Genomic DNA, 12495 nt, shown 5'->3' with positions numbered 1-12495 from the left:
TTCAATTGCTGAATTCTGTGTTTGTAAGTTTTGCTATGTCTATCAAAGAAATGAGAGCTGTCTAAAGAAATTTTGCACAGACAGAATTCATAGGAAGGAATTGGGGTAACATGAGTGATTATTTCCTATATCTTGGAAATGTATTTCTCAGTTTTTTATGTTTCAGATTGAATTTAATAATTTTAAAAATTGTCAGAGAGAAACCTTGGAGGACTTTGTGCAATTTGGGAACAAAGTACAGCTGTAATAATTAGTGTCTGAAAAGTCTGTGTGAGACAATTAAATACGCCTGATGCAAAAGAGAGGATGTTGCAGGTGAATGAAGAGCCAGATTCAGTTTTAAATACCTTTGTACTGTCATCTGAGTTAGAATTTATTGGATTCATTTCAATAAATGGCTGCCTGGATTGAAGTGGTTGATAACTCTCTGTCTGTATGTGCAATCAGACTGAGACTTGGGCTGTGAGTCCCCTGCAATTTCTGAGTTTAAATGAATAAATGGAATCAATATGAAGTCTGTGACCTTCTAAATATGTTTAAAATGCATACACACAAATGTAGTAAGGTAGAATATGTAAACCCTTGATTAAACTAATGAACAAAAGCAATACCAAGCCCTGAACAGAAGAACTGATGAAGGAAGGCATTAAATTTAGTTCATTAATCATAACACCTTTCTTTAAGAATAGGAAGAAGGTGATTCAGGCAGCTCAAAACTAGAGCAGTGTCAAGCTCTAGACTGAAACTGGAGGAAAGAAAAAGCATATAGTGTAATTGAACAGCAAAAGAGTTGAAATGTGGATTTATAGATATAAAATCAACCAGACTGGAAGAGACCTCCAAGTTTATCCAGTCCAACCTCCACCTCTGTCCAATCAACTAGACATATATAGTGATAAGAAAAGTGTCAAGAAAATGCAATATATTTGTTTTTGAATCTCAGAATTTGATGACAGGGAATCTTTGAAAAAGTCAGGGAATACATAAGGAAACAGCTTCTCAACTGTGGTATGTTAGTGGGCGTGCTGAACAGAAATTTAGGGGAGAAAGATGTAATCAGTGTTACTTAATGACTCATCTTGGGACTGATCTTGTTACATAATTTTTAGGCTCTAGTCATAGGGCTGCTAATGATGTGGTAATACAAAGGTGGGAGTTACTTTAAATACGTAGCAAGACCAGAATGTTCTGCCCCTCCCCACTCACCCCCAAAAAAGGGTTAGAATACTGTGTGTGATGTAATTGTCTCACTACATTTAGGGGCTAAGAGTATTAAGAGCTAATTTTATAATCTTGGTTGAAAATGTGGAAGGTGACATGGGAGAAAACTCAATTGTCTGTCTCCATTAGAACAGAATCTAATTGATAGTCTTAATTTTATATACTATAGGCTGTAAAGCGTCGAGTGCAGCAGGACAATCAGTCACAGAATATACATGGAGACATTAGTACTGTATTACAGCTTTGTTACTACACTTTCAGGAATACAAATTGGAACAGGCTCATGGGGAGAACCATTAGGATAGTCACAAGATCACAAGATGTCAGGGATTTGAAAGGGACCTCCATGGATCATCAAGCCCAATCCCCCTGTCAGAGCAGGACCATAATCTAGGGCAGATTGCATTGCAGTGCATCCAGACAGGTCTTGAAAATGTCCAGAGAAGGAAATTTCAGAACCTCTCTGGAGAATCACTTCCACTGCTCTGTGACCCTTACAGTGAAGACATTTCTTCTTGCATTGAGGTGGAAGTTCTTGTGCTGTAGTTTATACCCATTGCCCCTTATCCTATCACAGGGTGCAAGTAAGAAGAGCCTGTCCTCTTCCTCTTGACCCTCAGATATTAATAAATATCGATTAGATCCTCTCTAAGTCTTCTCTTCACCAAACCAAAAAGCCCCAAGTCCCTCAGTCTCTCCTCATCAGCCAGTTTTTCAGCCCCTTAATTGTCTTTGTAGCCCTTCATTGGACTCTTTTGAGTAGATCCCAGTCCTTTCTGAACTGAAGAGCCCAAAACTGAATGCAGTATCCCAGGTGAGGTCTCACCAGGGCAGAGTAGAGGGGGAGAACTTCCTTCAATCTACTGGCCAAACTCCTTTTGATGAACCCCAGGATCCCATTGGCCTTCATGGCCACCAGGGCACATTGCTGTTCCATGGGTAGCTTCTTGTCCACTAGGACTCCCAGATCCTTCTCCACAGGCCTGCTTTCCAGCAGATCACCTCCTAGATTGTGCTGGTACAATTTATTATTCCTTACCTTCCATAGCTGGGGGGTTGGGAGGTGATCTCCGGAGAAGGAGACTTTTAAATTGATTTTATTTTATTGTATTTTACTTTTTAATGTTACCAAGCAGTACAACTGTGCAGTGTGCTTCCAGTAAAGACCACTGTGGCATCAAGCCTTACTCTTTTTTTTATCTTAGCTGATCCTGACTTGGAGGCCTGAAGTCAAACAGCTAAAGGGCACGGTGAGAGGTACACAGCAGTGGCAGACAGTGCAGCCCTTTTGGCTTCCCTGCTCAGACTGACTCTGTGGGTTCCCCAAGGCTGGGTTGCCCTTGGATGATCTGCTCTTCCTGGCTGAGGAAAGAAAGGGGTCTGAATAATAGCAACCAGATGGCATTTCAAGAACTGCATCAGCTTGTGTCCATTAGGTTTTCTGACTGTTTCATTCATGGAGGAGGCTGAGTCCTGGCACAGCTTGCTACCATGCTGCTTTAGCTGGACACCTATCCAGGATCTGTCTGTCTACCATTAAGTATCACTTGGAGCAAGACTTTTTGCAGGAGGAGGGGGAAATAATGACATCCTGTATGGATGCCATGGAGCTGTACAGTAGCAGTGTAGGAATGCATGAATCCCTATACCATTACAACAGCACTCAGCCATTTATCTTTTAATTTACATGGCAAACTTTTATGTAGTTACAATCCCATCACTACCCTGTAAGAAAAGTAATTTACTGCTTGGGTAAAACCTTCCAATAGATTTTTTTTGTTGAAAGTCTATTCAGATATATTCTCTTTTCTCCAAAATCTGTTTCATAATCTCACAACCACTATCACCTTGAGTACTATGTCCAGTTCTGGGCCCCTCAATTCAAGAAAGATGTTGAGGTGCTGGAGCATGTCCAGAGAAGGGCAACAAAGCTGGTGAAGGGCCTGGAACACAAACCCTATGAGGAGAGGCTGAGGGAGCTGGGGGTGTTTAGCCTGGAGAAGAGGAGGCTCAGGGGTGATCTTATTACTGTCTACAACTACTTGAAGGGACATTGTAGCCAGGTGAGGGTTGGTCTCTTCTGCCAGGCAACCAGCAATAGAACAAGGTGACACAGTCTCAAGTTGTGCCAGAGTAGGTATAGGCTGGATGTTAGGAGGAAGTTCTTCACAGAGTGATTTCCCATTGGAATGGGCTGCCCAGGGAGGTGGTGGAGGCACCGTCCTTGGCGGTGTTCAAGACTGGATGAGGCACTTAGTGCCATGGTCTAGTTGACTGGCTAGGGCTGGGTGATAAGTTGGACTGGCTGATCTTGGAGGTCTCTTGCAACCTGGTTGATTCTATGATTTGAGAGTATTTTTTTGGGTACTTGAGAAGAGTAATGTGGGGTTTCTGCCTGTGGTGGCTGAAAGACCGTCGAAGCAATAATTTTCAACCCAAATGATCAGGTATCAGACAAATACAAAATAAACAGCAATAAGTATTTTATTTAAATGCTTTTCTTAGATTGTATGAGAAAGAAGACAATGGCACTTACAGTCAACACATCAATATTTTATTTATTTATTTTTAAATTTATTTTCTTCCTCTGTGATCCCAAAGGAAAAGATCAGGGTTGAAGATAGCAGGTAATGTTATCTCGTTAAGTGGAAATTGATCTTATGGCTTGAACTACTGGAGCAGATTGTTACTTTGGCAGTTCATGAAACTCCTCAATAAGAAGAAATTAGATTTTTCTCTTATTTTGTGTGGGTAAATGGCTTTTTAAAGCTATGGAATTTTTTCCTACCTTTGAAGATAACCTAATTGACTTTCAATTCAGGTGTATAGAGTTTGCTGTTTTAAAAGCTTATTTCTCCCCCCAACCTTGTGGATTGACTGGCACCTTAGGAAGATAAAAATATTAGATTTTAAATAAAGGGAGAAAAATCATATTTGAATAGAAAAGAAACACACTTTTCATTATCTTTTGTTCTGCAGCTGTAGAGCTCTGTTGCACAAGAGTCTTGTATTTAGTGAATGTGATGTTTCTGGATAGGAAAATGTATTTATGCTGAAATGATGGTGGTGTTTAAGGGTGTATTTATTTGAGGAGAATTATCTGTCAATGATATTTCTTAGTCCTATGTTAACCTTGACTTTATAAAGTAATAGTCATATGAAAACATTTGCTCTTTAAATGCAGGCAACCAGCCATAGAACAAGGGGACGCAGTCTCAAGTTGTGCCGGGGGAAGTATAGGCTGGGTGTTAGGAAGAAGTGCTTCACAGAGAGAGTGTTTTGCCATTGGAATGGACTGCCCAGGGAGGTGGTGGAGTTTGCTTCCCTGGAGGTGGTCAAGAAAAGCCTGGATGGGGCATTTAGTGCCATGGTCTAGATGACTGGACAGGTCTGGATGATAGGTTGGACTGGATGATCTTGGAGGTCTCTTCCAACCTGGCTGATTCTATGATTTATCAGACAAAGTCAGTATTATTGCTTTGGGTCTTTTCAACTATATATTTACTTTTTTTGGTACCATTTGGTACTGTAGTAATTCTATGAATATTTCACTAAGAGGCAGTGCTGGCCATGCAGTCTTACTTGTATCAGCACAAGCATGTGTGTGCAGGTAAGGTGAATCATAAGAGAACATGTCCTGATCAAAAGGTAGCCTGGCTAAAACTGAACTTTTAACCTGTATGCATTCCCTCATCTGGCTGATGGTGCAGCTCTGTGACAAACACTGCCAGCAGTGATGACAGCTGAAGAGAAAATAGCAAAAGGAGGCCAGGGCTGTCTTTTCTGGTGGCAATGATAACTGATGTCTCTTTAGCACGTGTGTGTCATGCAGGGGGTATTGATGTGTTCTTTAAAGAAAACTTGCTTCTTCCAAGCTCCTGAATTTGGGAGTGTATCCTTCCTCCATATCTTAACAAGACCAGGATACATAGTGTTTCTGTTTCACCTTTGCTGTTGTTCAGTGTAGACCAGCAATGAATCATACTGTAGAATCATTGAATGCTAGGGGCTGGAAGGGACCACAAGAGATCATTGAGTACAACCCATTTCCAGGCCACACAGGAATGGGCCCAGGGGGATTCTGAAGATCTCTAGAGTTGAAGACTCCACTGCCTTTCTGGGCAGCCTGTTCAAGTGCTCTGTCACTCTTACAGTAAAATAGTTTTTTTTTCTCTTGTTGAGATGAAATTTCCTGTGATTTTATGCACATTGCCCCTTGTCCTATCACTGAAAAGAGACTGTCACTGCTCTCTTGGCAGCTGTCCTTCAAATATTTGTAGACATTGATAAGATGCCCTCTCAGCCTTCTCTTCTTCAAACTAAACAACCCCAAGACTCTTACTCTTTCCTCATAATAAAGATGCTTCAGTCCCCTAATCATCTCTGTTGCCCTCGGTTGAACTCTCTCTGGTAGTCCCCTGAGTGTTGTTAATGATATTCTTTCAGTCTCTGATCTGGCTAATAGTATTGCTAAGTACTGTTAACTTTCTCTACAAATATTTTGCTTGTCCTCCTTTTAATGCAGTCGATTTGCTCTATGAGTTCTTGCAGTCCCCAGTCTCCATAGAGGAGACTCTCCAACCTGCTGGCGTGTGAATCATTTGTGTGAGTCTTCATTTGCCACTAGAGGGCACTATTGATCACTAAATGCTTGTGCAAGAAGGGGAGCTCTAAAAGATATAAATGTGTTTCATTTTGACTCGAGGCACTGTTTTTATGATTCTAAAGTCTTCCCTGATCAAAGAATACTTAATCAATTGTTTATTTTTAAGTACTTTTAGATTCAAATTAAGCGTTTCCTCCAGTGATTTACCAAATCAGAATCTTGCTGAGGTTATGATTCTATTACGGTATCTATTATTAATGCTTAAGAAATAATTTACTGAATTGTTCTTACTCTCATTAGACCTCATTCAAATGCTATTAATCTCTTCTGAGTAGAAAGTATAATGAACAATGGGAATTGAGTGTTTCCATCATTTAACGAGCGGAGGGTAATTTGAATTCAAGTGGACATCATTCTTCTATAGAGTACTAAGAGAAGTTGACAACTAGTTAGCTACAAATTAGATGCCTGATTGTTGTGCATAAGAAGTAATTGTAACAAGTTGCTCCAAACCTGATAATATGCATGGGAGAATCATAGTCTCAAGCCTACTATTTCTTACTATATCTTACAGTTAATAATTCAGCCAGGGGCCTTCATGTTAGGAACAAGCTCTGTACCGTGAAGGTAGTGGAATGCTGCAACAGGTTGCCCAGGGAAGTACTTGAGGTGCCTTGCCTGCAGATATTCAAGGTGAGGGTCTGCTGACTGCAGAGGGCGTTGGACTAGGTGACATTTGGGGGTCCGTTCCAACCCAGACCATTTATAATTTGTTCTGTTGCTACAACAGACAAGTTTAAAAGTTTTCAGTGAGAAGTTTTGTGAAAATCCATGTCACTGCATCAGCTAAATCACTCCACCCTGACTTCTTCTAAGAACTGTGATAGCTTTGGAATATGAACCTTCTCTTTATGAAAGCTTATGGTGATTTTGGGGATTTGCAGTTCCTGATGACTAATTCAGTCTGTTGTTATAGTTTCCTTTAGAAATGGAAACATAGCACAATGCTTTTCCAGATCTCCCCACAAATCCTTTTAAGAAGTTGGTGTCACATTTAATATTTGGGATGCATACTAGTAGGGTTGTCTGGTGGTTGTTGTGTTTGTATGTTTTCTTTTTTTTTTTTAATATATATATATTTTTTATCATGCTCTCACTGAATTACCAAAGGTTATACCCAGTCTGACTTCCACAGCTTTGGGTTTTAGTGATGTCTGGTAGCTTGAGGGAAAGATTTGTCCCAGTTAGACAGGCCAGGAGGGACATGATGTTGTTAATGATAACAGAACCAAATTACAGAGATAACGTGGCCATTGTACAACATCTGTGTGTCATCACTGATGAAAAAAAATTCAATTCCATGATTGGTAATGCCTAAAATGGAACACATTGGTAGGCTAAAAATTCAGTGTTCCCTATGTGGATATGAAACCAGCCTTTTTTTTTAATATTATTTTAATTTTTTTCCCCCTAGCAAAGTTCTGAATATATTCATGTTTGAAATAAGATTTTAAAGCTCTCCTAACATCTTGAACATAAACTAGTGATGAAGAGATCACATTTTGGCTATTACAGAACAAATAGGGGGAAAAAAAATCTTCTGTTCATGATTTTAATAGTCCTAAAACTGAAAAATGATATTGTAATGGAGGGATAATTGCAAGATTATATGTTTCCAAAATTAATATTGTTTATTAATTTTTATATTCAAAACTCTCACCACCTCCGACCACTGATTTTAATAATAATTGTTTCTTTGCATGGTCCTGGAAACATTTTACAAAGGAATAACTAGATCTAGAAATAAGTTGCAAAAATATATAAACATTTATTGAACTCAGTTGAACTGAAGAGATGATTCCTGTGGTCAAATACCATTTGTCCACTAGATGGACTCAAGGAGCTCCTTTCTGCTATGGCAGAAGGCAATGGTGAATTACAAGAGGCTTTAAGTATTTACTCACAAGAATATTATCTCCTCACTCACGGGGCTAACTACAGCTTCAGACATTACCCAAACGCTTTCAGGGAATTCTGTTACTTGTCAGCTGCTGAGGCCTCTGATTTTTCCCAGGCTTCAGAGTGCTGGGAAAGGAGTCAGACAATCTCTGACCTGGTCCTTACTCCTCTAGATGATCTGTGTATCTCCAGGACTTCCCATCTTGGTAGGAGACTTTCAGGTGTAGGTAGGGTGTCTTGTGATGTGCAGTCTTAGCATGACATCACACTGGCTACGCAGGCCAATCATGTGGAGGCATTTAGAGCTTGTTCTTGGTAAACTCAAGGCAGACAGTTTCCAGGCAAACAAATCCTGAGTATCAGGGTCTGTTACTTTGTGGCAGAACTAGCTTATAGATTAGCTTAGCATGACAAGATGCAGTAAGGCAGGAACAATAACAGCAGGCATGAATACAATGGCAGAGCACGCTGAGCTTACCTGGGTATTTCTTTTTATCAATGTAGCCTGAGACTAATGGGCCTTAGGACACAGAACAGCCAATCAGAATGGCAGCCAGCCAAGCCCAACTGTGTTAGGTAAAGCCATAGGCTTGCTTCACCCAAATTTGGGGAAAGCACAGGCCCTGCACAAGGCAGGCACAAGCTAAGCATATGCACCCCATTCACCACAGAAGTAAAACAAGTCTGGGCAGGCCAGAGTCCTTAGACTCAGTGGCTCTGGGCTCTTTGTCCTCTTTCCTGCGGTTGCTTCTCCCCAAAACAGAAGGAGGGAGAGCTGAAAAACGTGCTTAGGCAAGCCAGGACATGAATAAGCCCATTTTTCACCCATCAGGCCTACCATGATAGATATATTTTGCTAAGCTTTCCATGTTTATAAAAAAAAAGATTAAAATACGTTTCAAAATAATATATAATTATGGCTTAGGTACCCTTTGTAGAACAATCTATAAGATTTAAACATTGAAATAATTGTTGTTATAAAGTGCTTTGCAGTGCATTTTTGCTCTTGAACGATGATGCAGTATGCCATTGGCAAAGGGCTAATTTTCATTCCTGAGATTTAGTGTAATCTAATCTATATTGTAACTTTATTTACTTGAGTGTTATTCACTTTGATATGAGATTACTGTGGTTAGTGCAAATACAGTGTAGTTTTTCTCCAGGGGTAACACTCACTGCATATTGCACTATGCATTTTAAGACCTACACAGTATCCAAAAGCATGATGCATTCCATTTTTCTTTCAATTTGTGACTCATACAGTATGGGGGGTTTTTTTGAGAGGAATACAGAAATGGATCATTTTTATTTGAGCTAACCTAATGCTTTCAATTTGACTGACATCCCTTCTTGTCATTTTTTTTTCTTGAGCATCTGTGAAACATAAAAGTGTCTACTGTATTTCATCAGAATGAGCAATCCTGACATCTGTAATTAAGCCTCCCCTCTTTCTGCTTTATTAGCTTTTACGCTCCTGTCTAACATGCACATTTGTTTACTAAACAGGTCCGGATTGTTCCTTGAATGTCCCTTCCACTGAGTCATACTGGATCCTCCCAAACGTAAAGCCTTTCAGCCCTTCTGTGGGACGGGCTTCCCATAAGGCAGTCCTGCATGGGAAGTTCATGTGGGTGATTGGTGGATACACTTTTAACTACAGCTCCTTCCAAATGGTGTTGAAGTAAGTGATTTCTCCATTCTTGTATCCTTTCTGATGTGGCAGAGGGGAAGCAGATCTTACCAAGGAAGTGGCCTCTGTCCTGCAGTTTAACAAAAACATTTGACAGAATCAGAGAAATGTTCAGGTTGGAAAAGCCCCTCAGGATCACTGTATCCAACTGATATTCCTACTCTACAAGGTGCACCCTAAACCATACCCCAAACACTACATCTAAACCGTCTTTCAACACATCCAGGTTTAGTCACTCAAACATCTCCCTGGGCAGACCATTCCAATACCTGACCAATCTTTCTGGGGAAAAAGTGTTTCCTTATATCTAGTCTAAACCTGAACAGCTTGAGGCTGTTCCCTCTTGTTCCATGACTAATTACCTGTGAGAAGAGACCAACACCAACCTCTCCACAGCGTCCTTTCAGGTATTGGTAGACAGTGATGAGGTCTCCCCTCAGCCTTCTCTTTCAAGCTAGCCATCCCCATCTCCTTCAGTTGCTCCTTAAAAGATTTATTCTCCAGGCCCTTCATCAGCTTTATTGCCCTCCTATGCATTTTGCACTGTTGTAGACAGCTATAAGGTTACTCCTGAGCCTCCTCTTCTTCAGGCTAAACAACCTCAGCTCCCTCAGCCTCCCTTCATATGTCCCTCACCAGTTCCAGGCCTCTCACCAGTTTTGTCACCCTTCTTTGGACACGTTCCAGCACCTCCACATCCCTCTTCTAATGAGTTCCTCAAAACTGAACACAATACTCGAGATGTGGCCTCGCCAAAGCTGAGTACAGTGGGTCAATCCCCTCCCCACTCCTGCTGGACAAAGCATTTCTAATACAAGCCAGCATGCCATTGGCTTTCTTTGTCAGGCTGGACGTTAGGAAGAAGTTCTTCACAGAATGATTGGCATTGGAATAGGCTGCCCAGGGAGGTGAAGGGTCACTGTCCCTGGAGATGTTTAAAAGAAGACTGGATGTGGCTTAGTGCCATAGTTTAGTTGATTAGAAGGTGTTGGGTGATAGGTTGGATTTGATGCTCTCGAGGGTCTTTTCCAGTCTGATGAATGATGTGATTCTGTGAGATGCAAGTTCTAGCCACTAAACAAGCAGTGTGCTTGTTTTTCCTGGGTTTGTCTACTTCTTGTTTCCTTCCCTATGTTTGCAATAATCCAGAACAAATCCCATCAACTTTGGTATTTTTCTTTCCTCTACCTCTATCTTTAAAAAAAAAAAGGAATCTCTTTTCTCTCTTGTTTCATGTTAATCCATTAATGCAAATTTAATGGAAATGTAAATCAATCTCATAGCCGAGAGGGCGCTCAACAATGTGTCTTCAAAGCTGTGCGGAAGATTGTGATATAAGCAGTTTAGCAGGGTGGGTTTCTTATGTAGGTAATAAGAGCGAGCTTAGCAACCTAGTTTCATAACTTTCTTATAAGTCTGGTAATTTTTAGTGCAGTCCAATTTGCTGAGGTGGTTGATCGGTGCCTGAAAGAGCTGCTTCTGTTTTGCTTGGTGAATGTTCAGTGCGCTGTCACAAGTTAGCACATGGTCACAACAGGGATAGTGACTGAACAAGTGTAGTGGTTTAAGACTTACTGAAAAACTCCAACTGAGAAAGCTCAGTGCAGAATGTAAATAAATTAGAGCATTGCTTGTAAAAAGTACTATGATGATATAGCCTGTATCATTCACTGGTTTGCTAATTGGGATAAAGAGTGAGTGTATAAACAATTTCCAGCTTCTTTGCTTCTGCCTGCTGCCTGGCTTGCTCCTTAACTCCTCCACACTGGCTGATTCCTGCACTAACCTTGGCTAAGTAATAACAGCTGCAGCCTTTTCAGTTTCCTTACTGGAGGAGTAGTTAGTAGAAGGTGGCTATTAGCTTCCAGGCTTTGCCCAGGGGGAATTCTTGGGTTAATCCTAAATTGCAAGTATTTGTAAATATATTTTTGTACGTGGACACTGTATAATATGAATATGCTTGTAATATTAGTTTGCTGTAAAGATATTCCTTCATTTGCTTCAAAGCCATCTGAGCTGGTCTGTTAAATGTATTTGGGGGGATAATTTTTCAACCTATCACAATTAGTCTGTCCAACAGAACTTAGCTGGAACATACAAAAGCTCCCATTCCTCTGCAGGTAGAAAATGTTTACTTTTCTATTTCTTTTCTAGCTACAATTTGGAAAGCGATATATGGAACGTAGTACCTGTATCCAAAGGGCCACTCCAGAGATATGGACACACTCTTGCTTTGTATCAGGTTTGGACTCTTCAGCATCCTACTTAATGAATTTCTTTGTGTATGCTGCTAACAATCTTAAAATGATTCATCATGAATGTAGATTTTGGAAGATAATTTCATTTCTAGACCCAAACGTTCTTTGTTAGTTTCTACTTCAGTACTTAGATGTATTGTGGAATAGATGTAAAGCACTTATTACCTTGACCATAATCCTTCAGAAGCTAAACTTGCCAATGAAAGAAGTCTAATATAAGTGGGATTATGGTAAGGGAAGATGAGCTGGGATCCAAGGGTGACACCGATGTGGGCAGTGTCCTTGCTGGCCAGCCACCATGAGGTGCTGGTAGCAAGGTCCTCTGACTTGGACATGGTGAATGATAACCCAGGTCTGGGGACTATTGTGGGAGTCCAATCAAGAGCACAAGGAGAAGACGAAGTTATAATGAATGCCTGAGGTCCATCTAGGAGATGAACTGACTACAGCACTCACCCAGGTCCATCCAGAAGGCAGGGGCACAAGTAGTCAGGGACTGAGGATCTTTGGATGAGCTGCAGGTGTGGCTGGGCAGGGCCATTAAAGTGTATTAATGCCCCAAAACCCATGACACTAAGAAATACTTTTTTCATTTATGTGTTATGAATCTTCCTAAAGAACCAGAGCAGTGTTAAAATACAAATAATAGTTCTATAGTATGGTTTTACTCTAAGTTCAAATAAACATGAGCTACTGGCAGTTTTGCATCTACTAGAGGTATCATGCAGTCTGCATGCTGCTTTATTTAAAGCTCTTCTCAA

The 12495-nt window shown here is 40.6% G+C and overlaps 1 protein-coding gene across 14 annotated transcripts in view; it reads left to right on the top strand.

The window, feature by feature from the left end:
• Positions 1-12495, top strand: part of ATRNL1 (attractin like 1) — a 624604-nt gene that overhangs the window by 63947 nt on the left and 548162 nt on the right. For all 14 annotated transcript variants that reach the window (XR_010302493.1, XR_010302494.1, XM_064144312.1 and 11 more), the window contains exons 6-7: positions 9293-9467; positions 11631-11718. Coding sequence is in view for 12 of the 14 variants with exons in the window: in XM_064144312.1 (XP_064000382.1) it covers positions 9293-9467; positions 11631-11718 (263 nt within the window). In the remaining 2 variants the exon portion in view is untranslated. The remainder of the gene's footprint in view (positions 1-9292; positions 9468-11630; positions 11719-12495) is intronic.

Source organism: Pogoniulus pusillus, chromosome 6, assembly GCF_015220805.1.
Source record: "Pogoniulus pusillus isolate bPogPus1 chromosome 6, bPogPus1.pri, whole genome shotgun sequence".
NCBI lineage: Eukaryota > Metazoa > Chordata > Aves > Piciformes > Lybiidae > Pogoniulus > Pogoniulus pusillus.
Note: the sequence above shows the minus strand (reverse complement) of the source record. Positions and strands in the feature narration are given on the sequence as shown.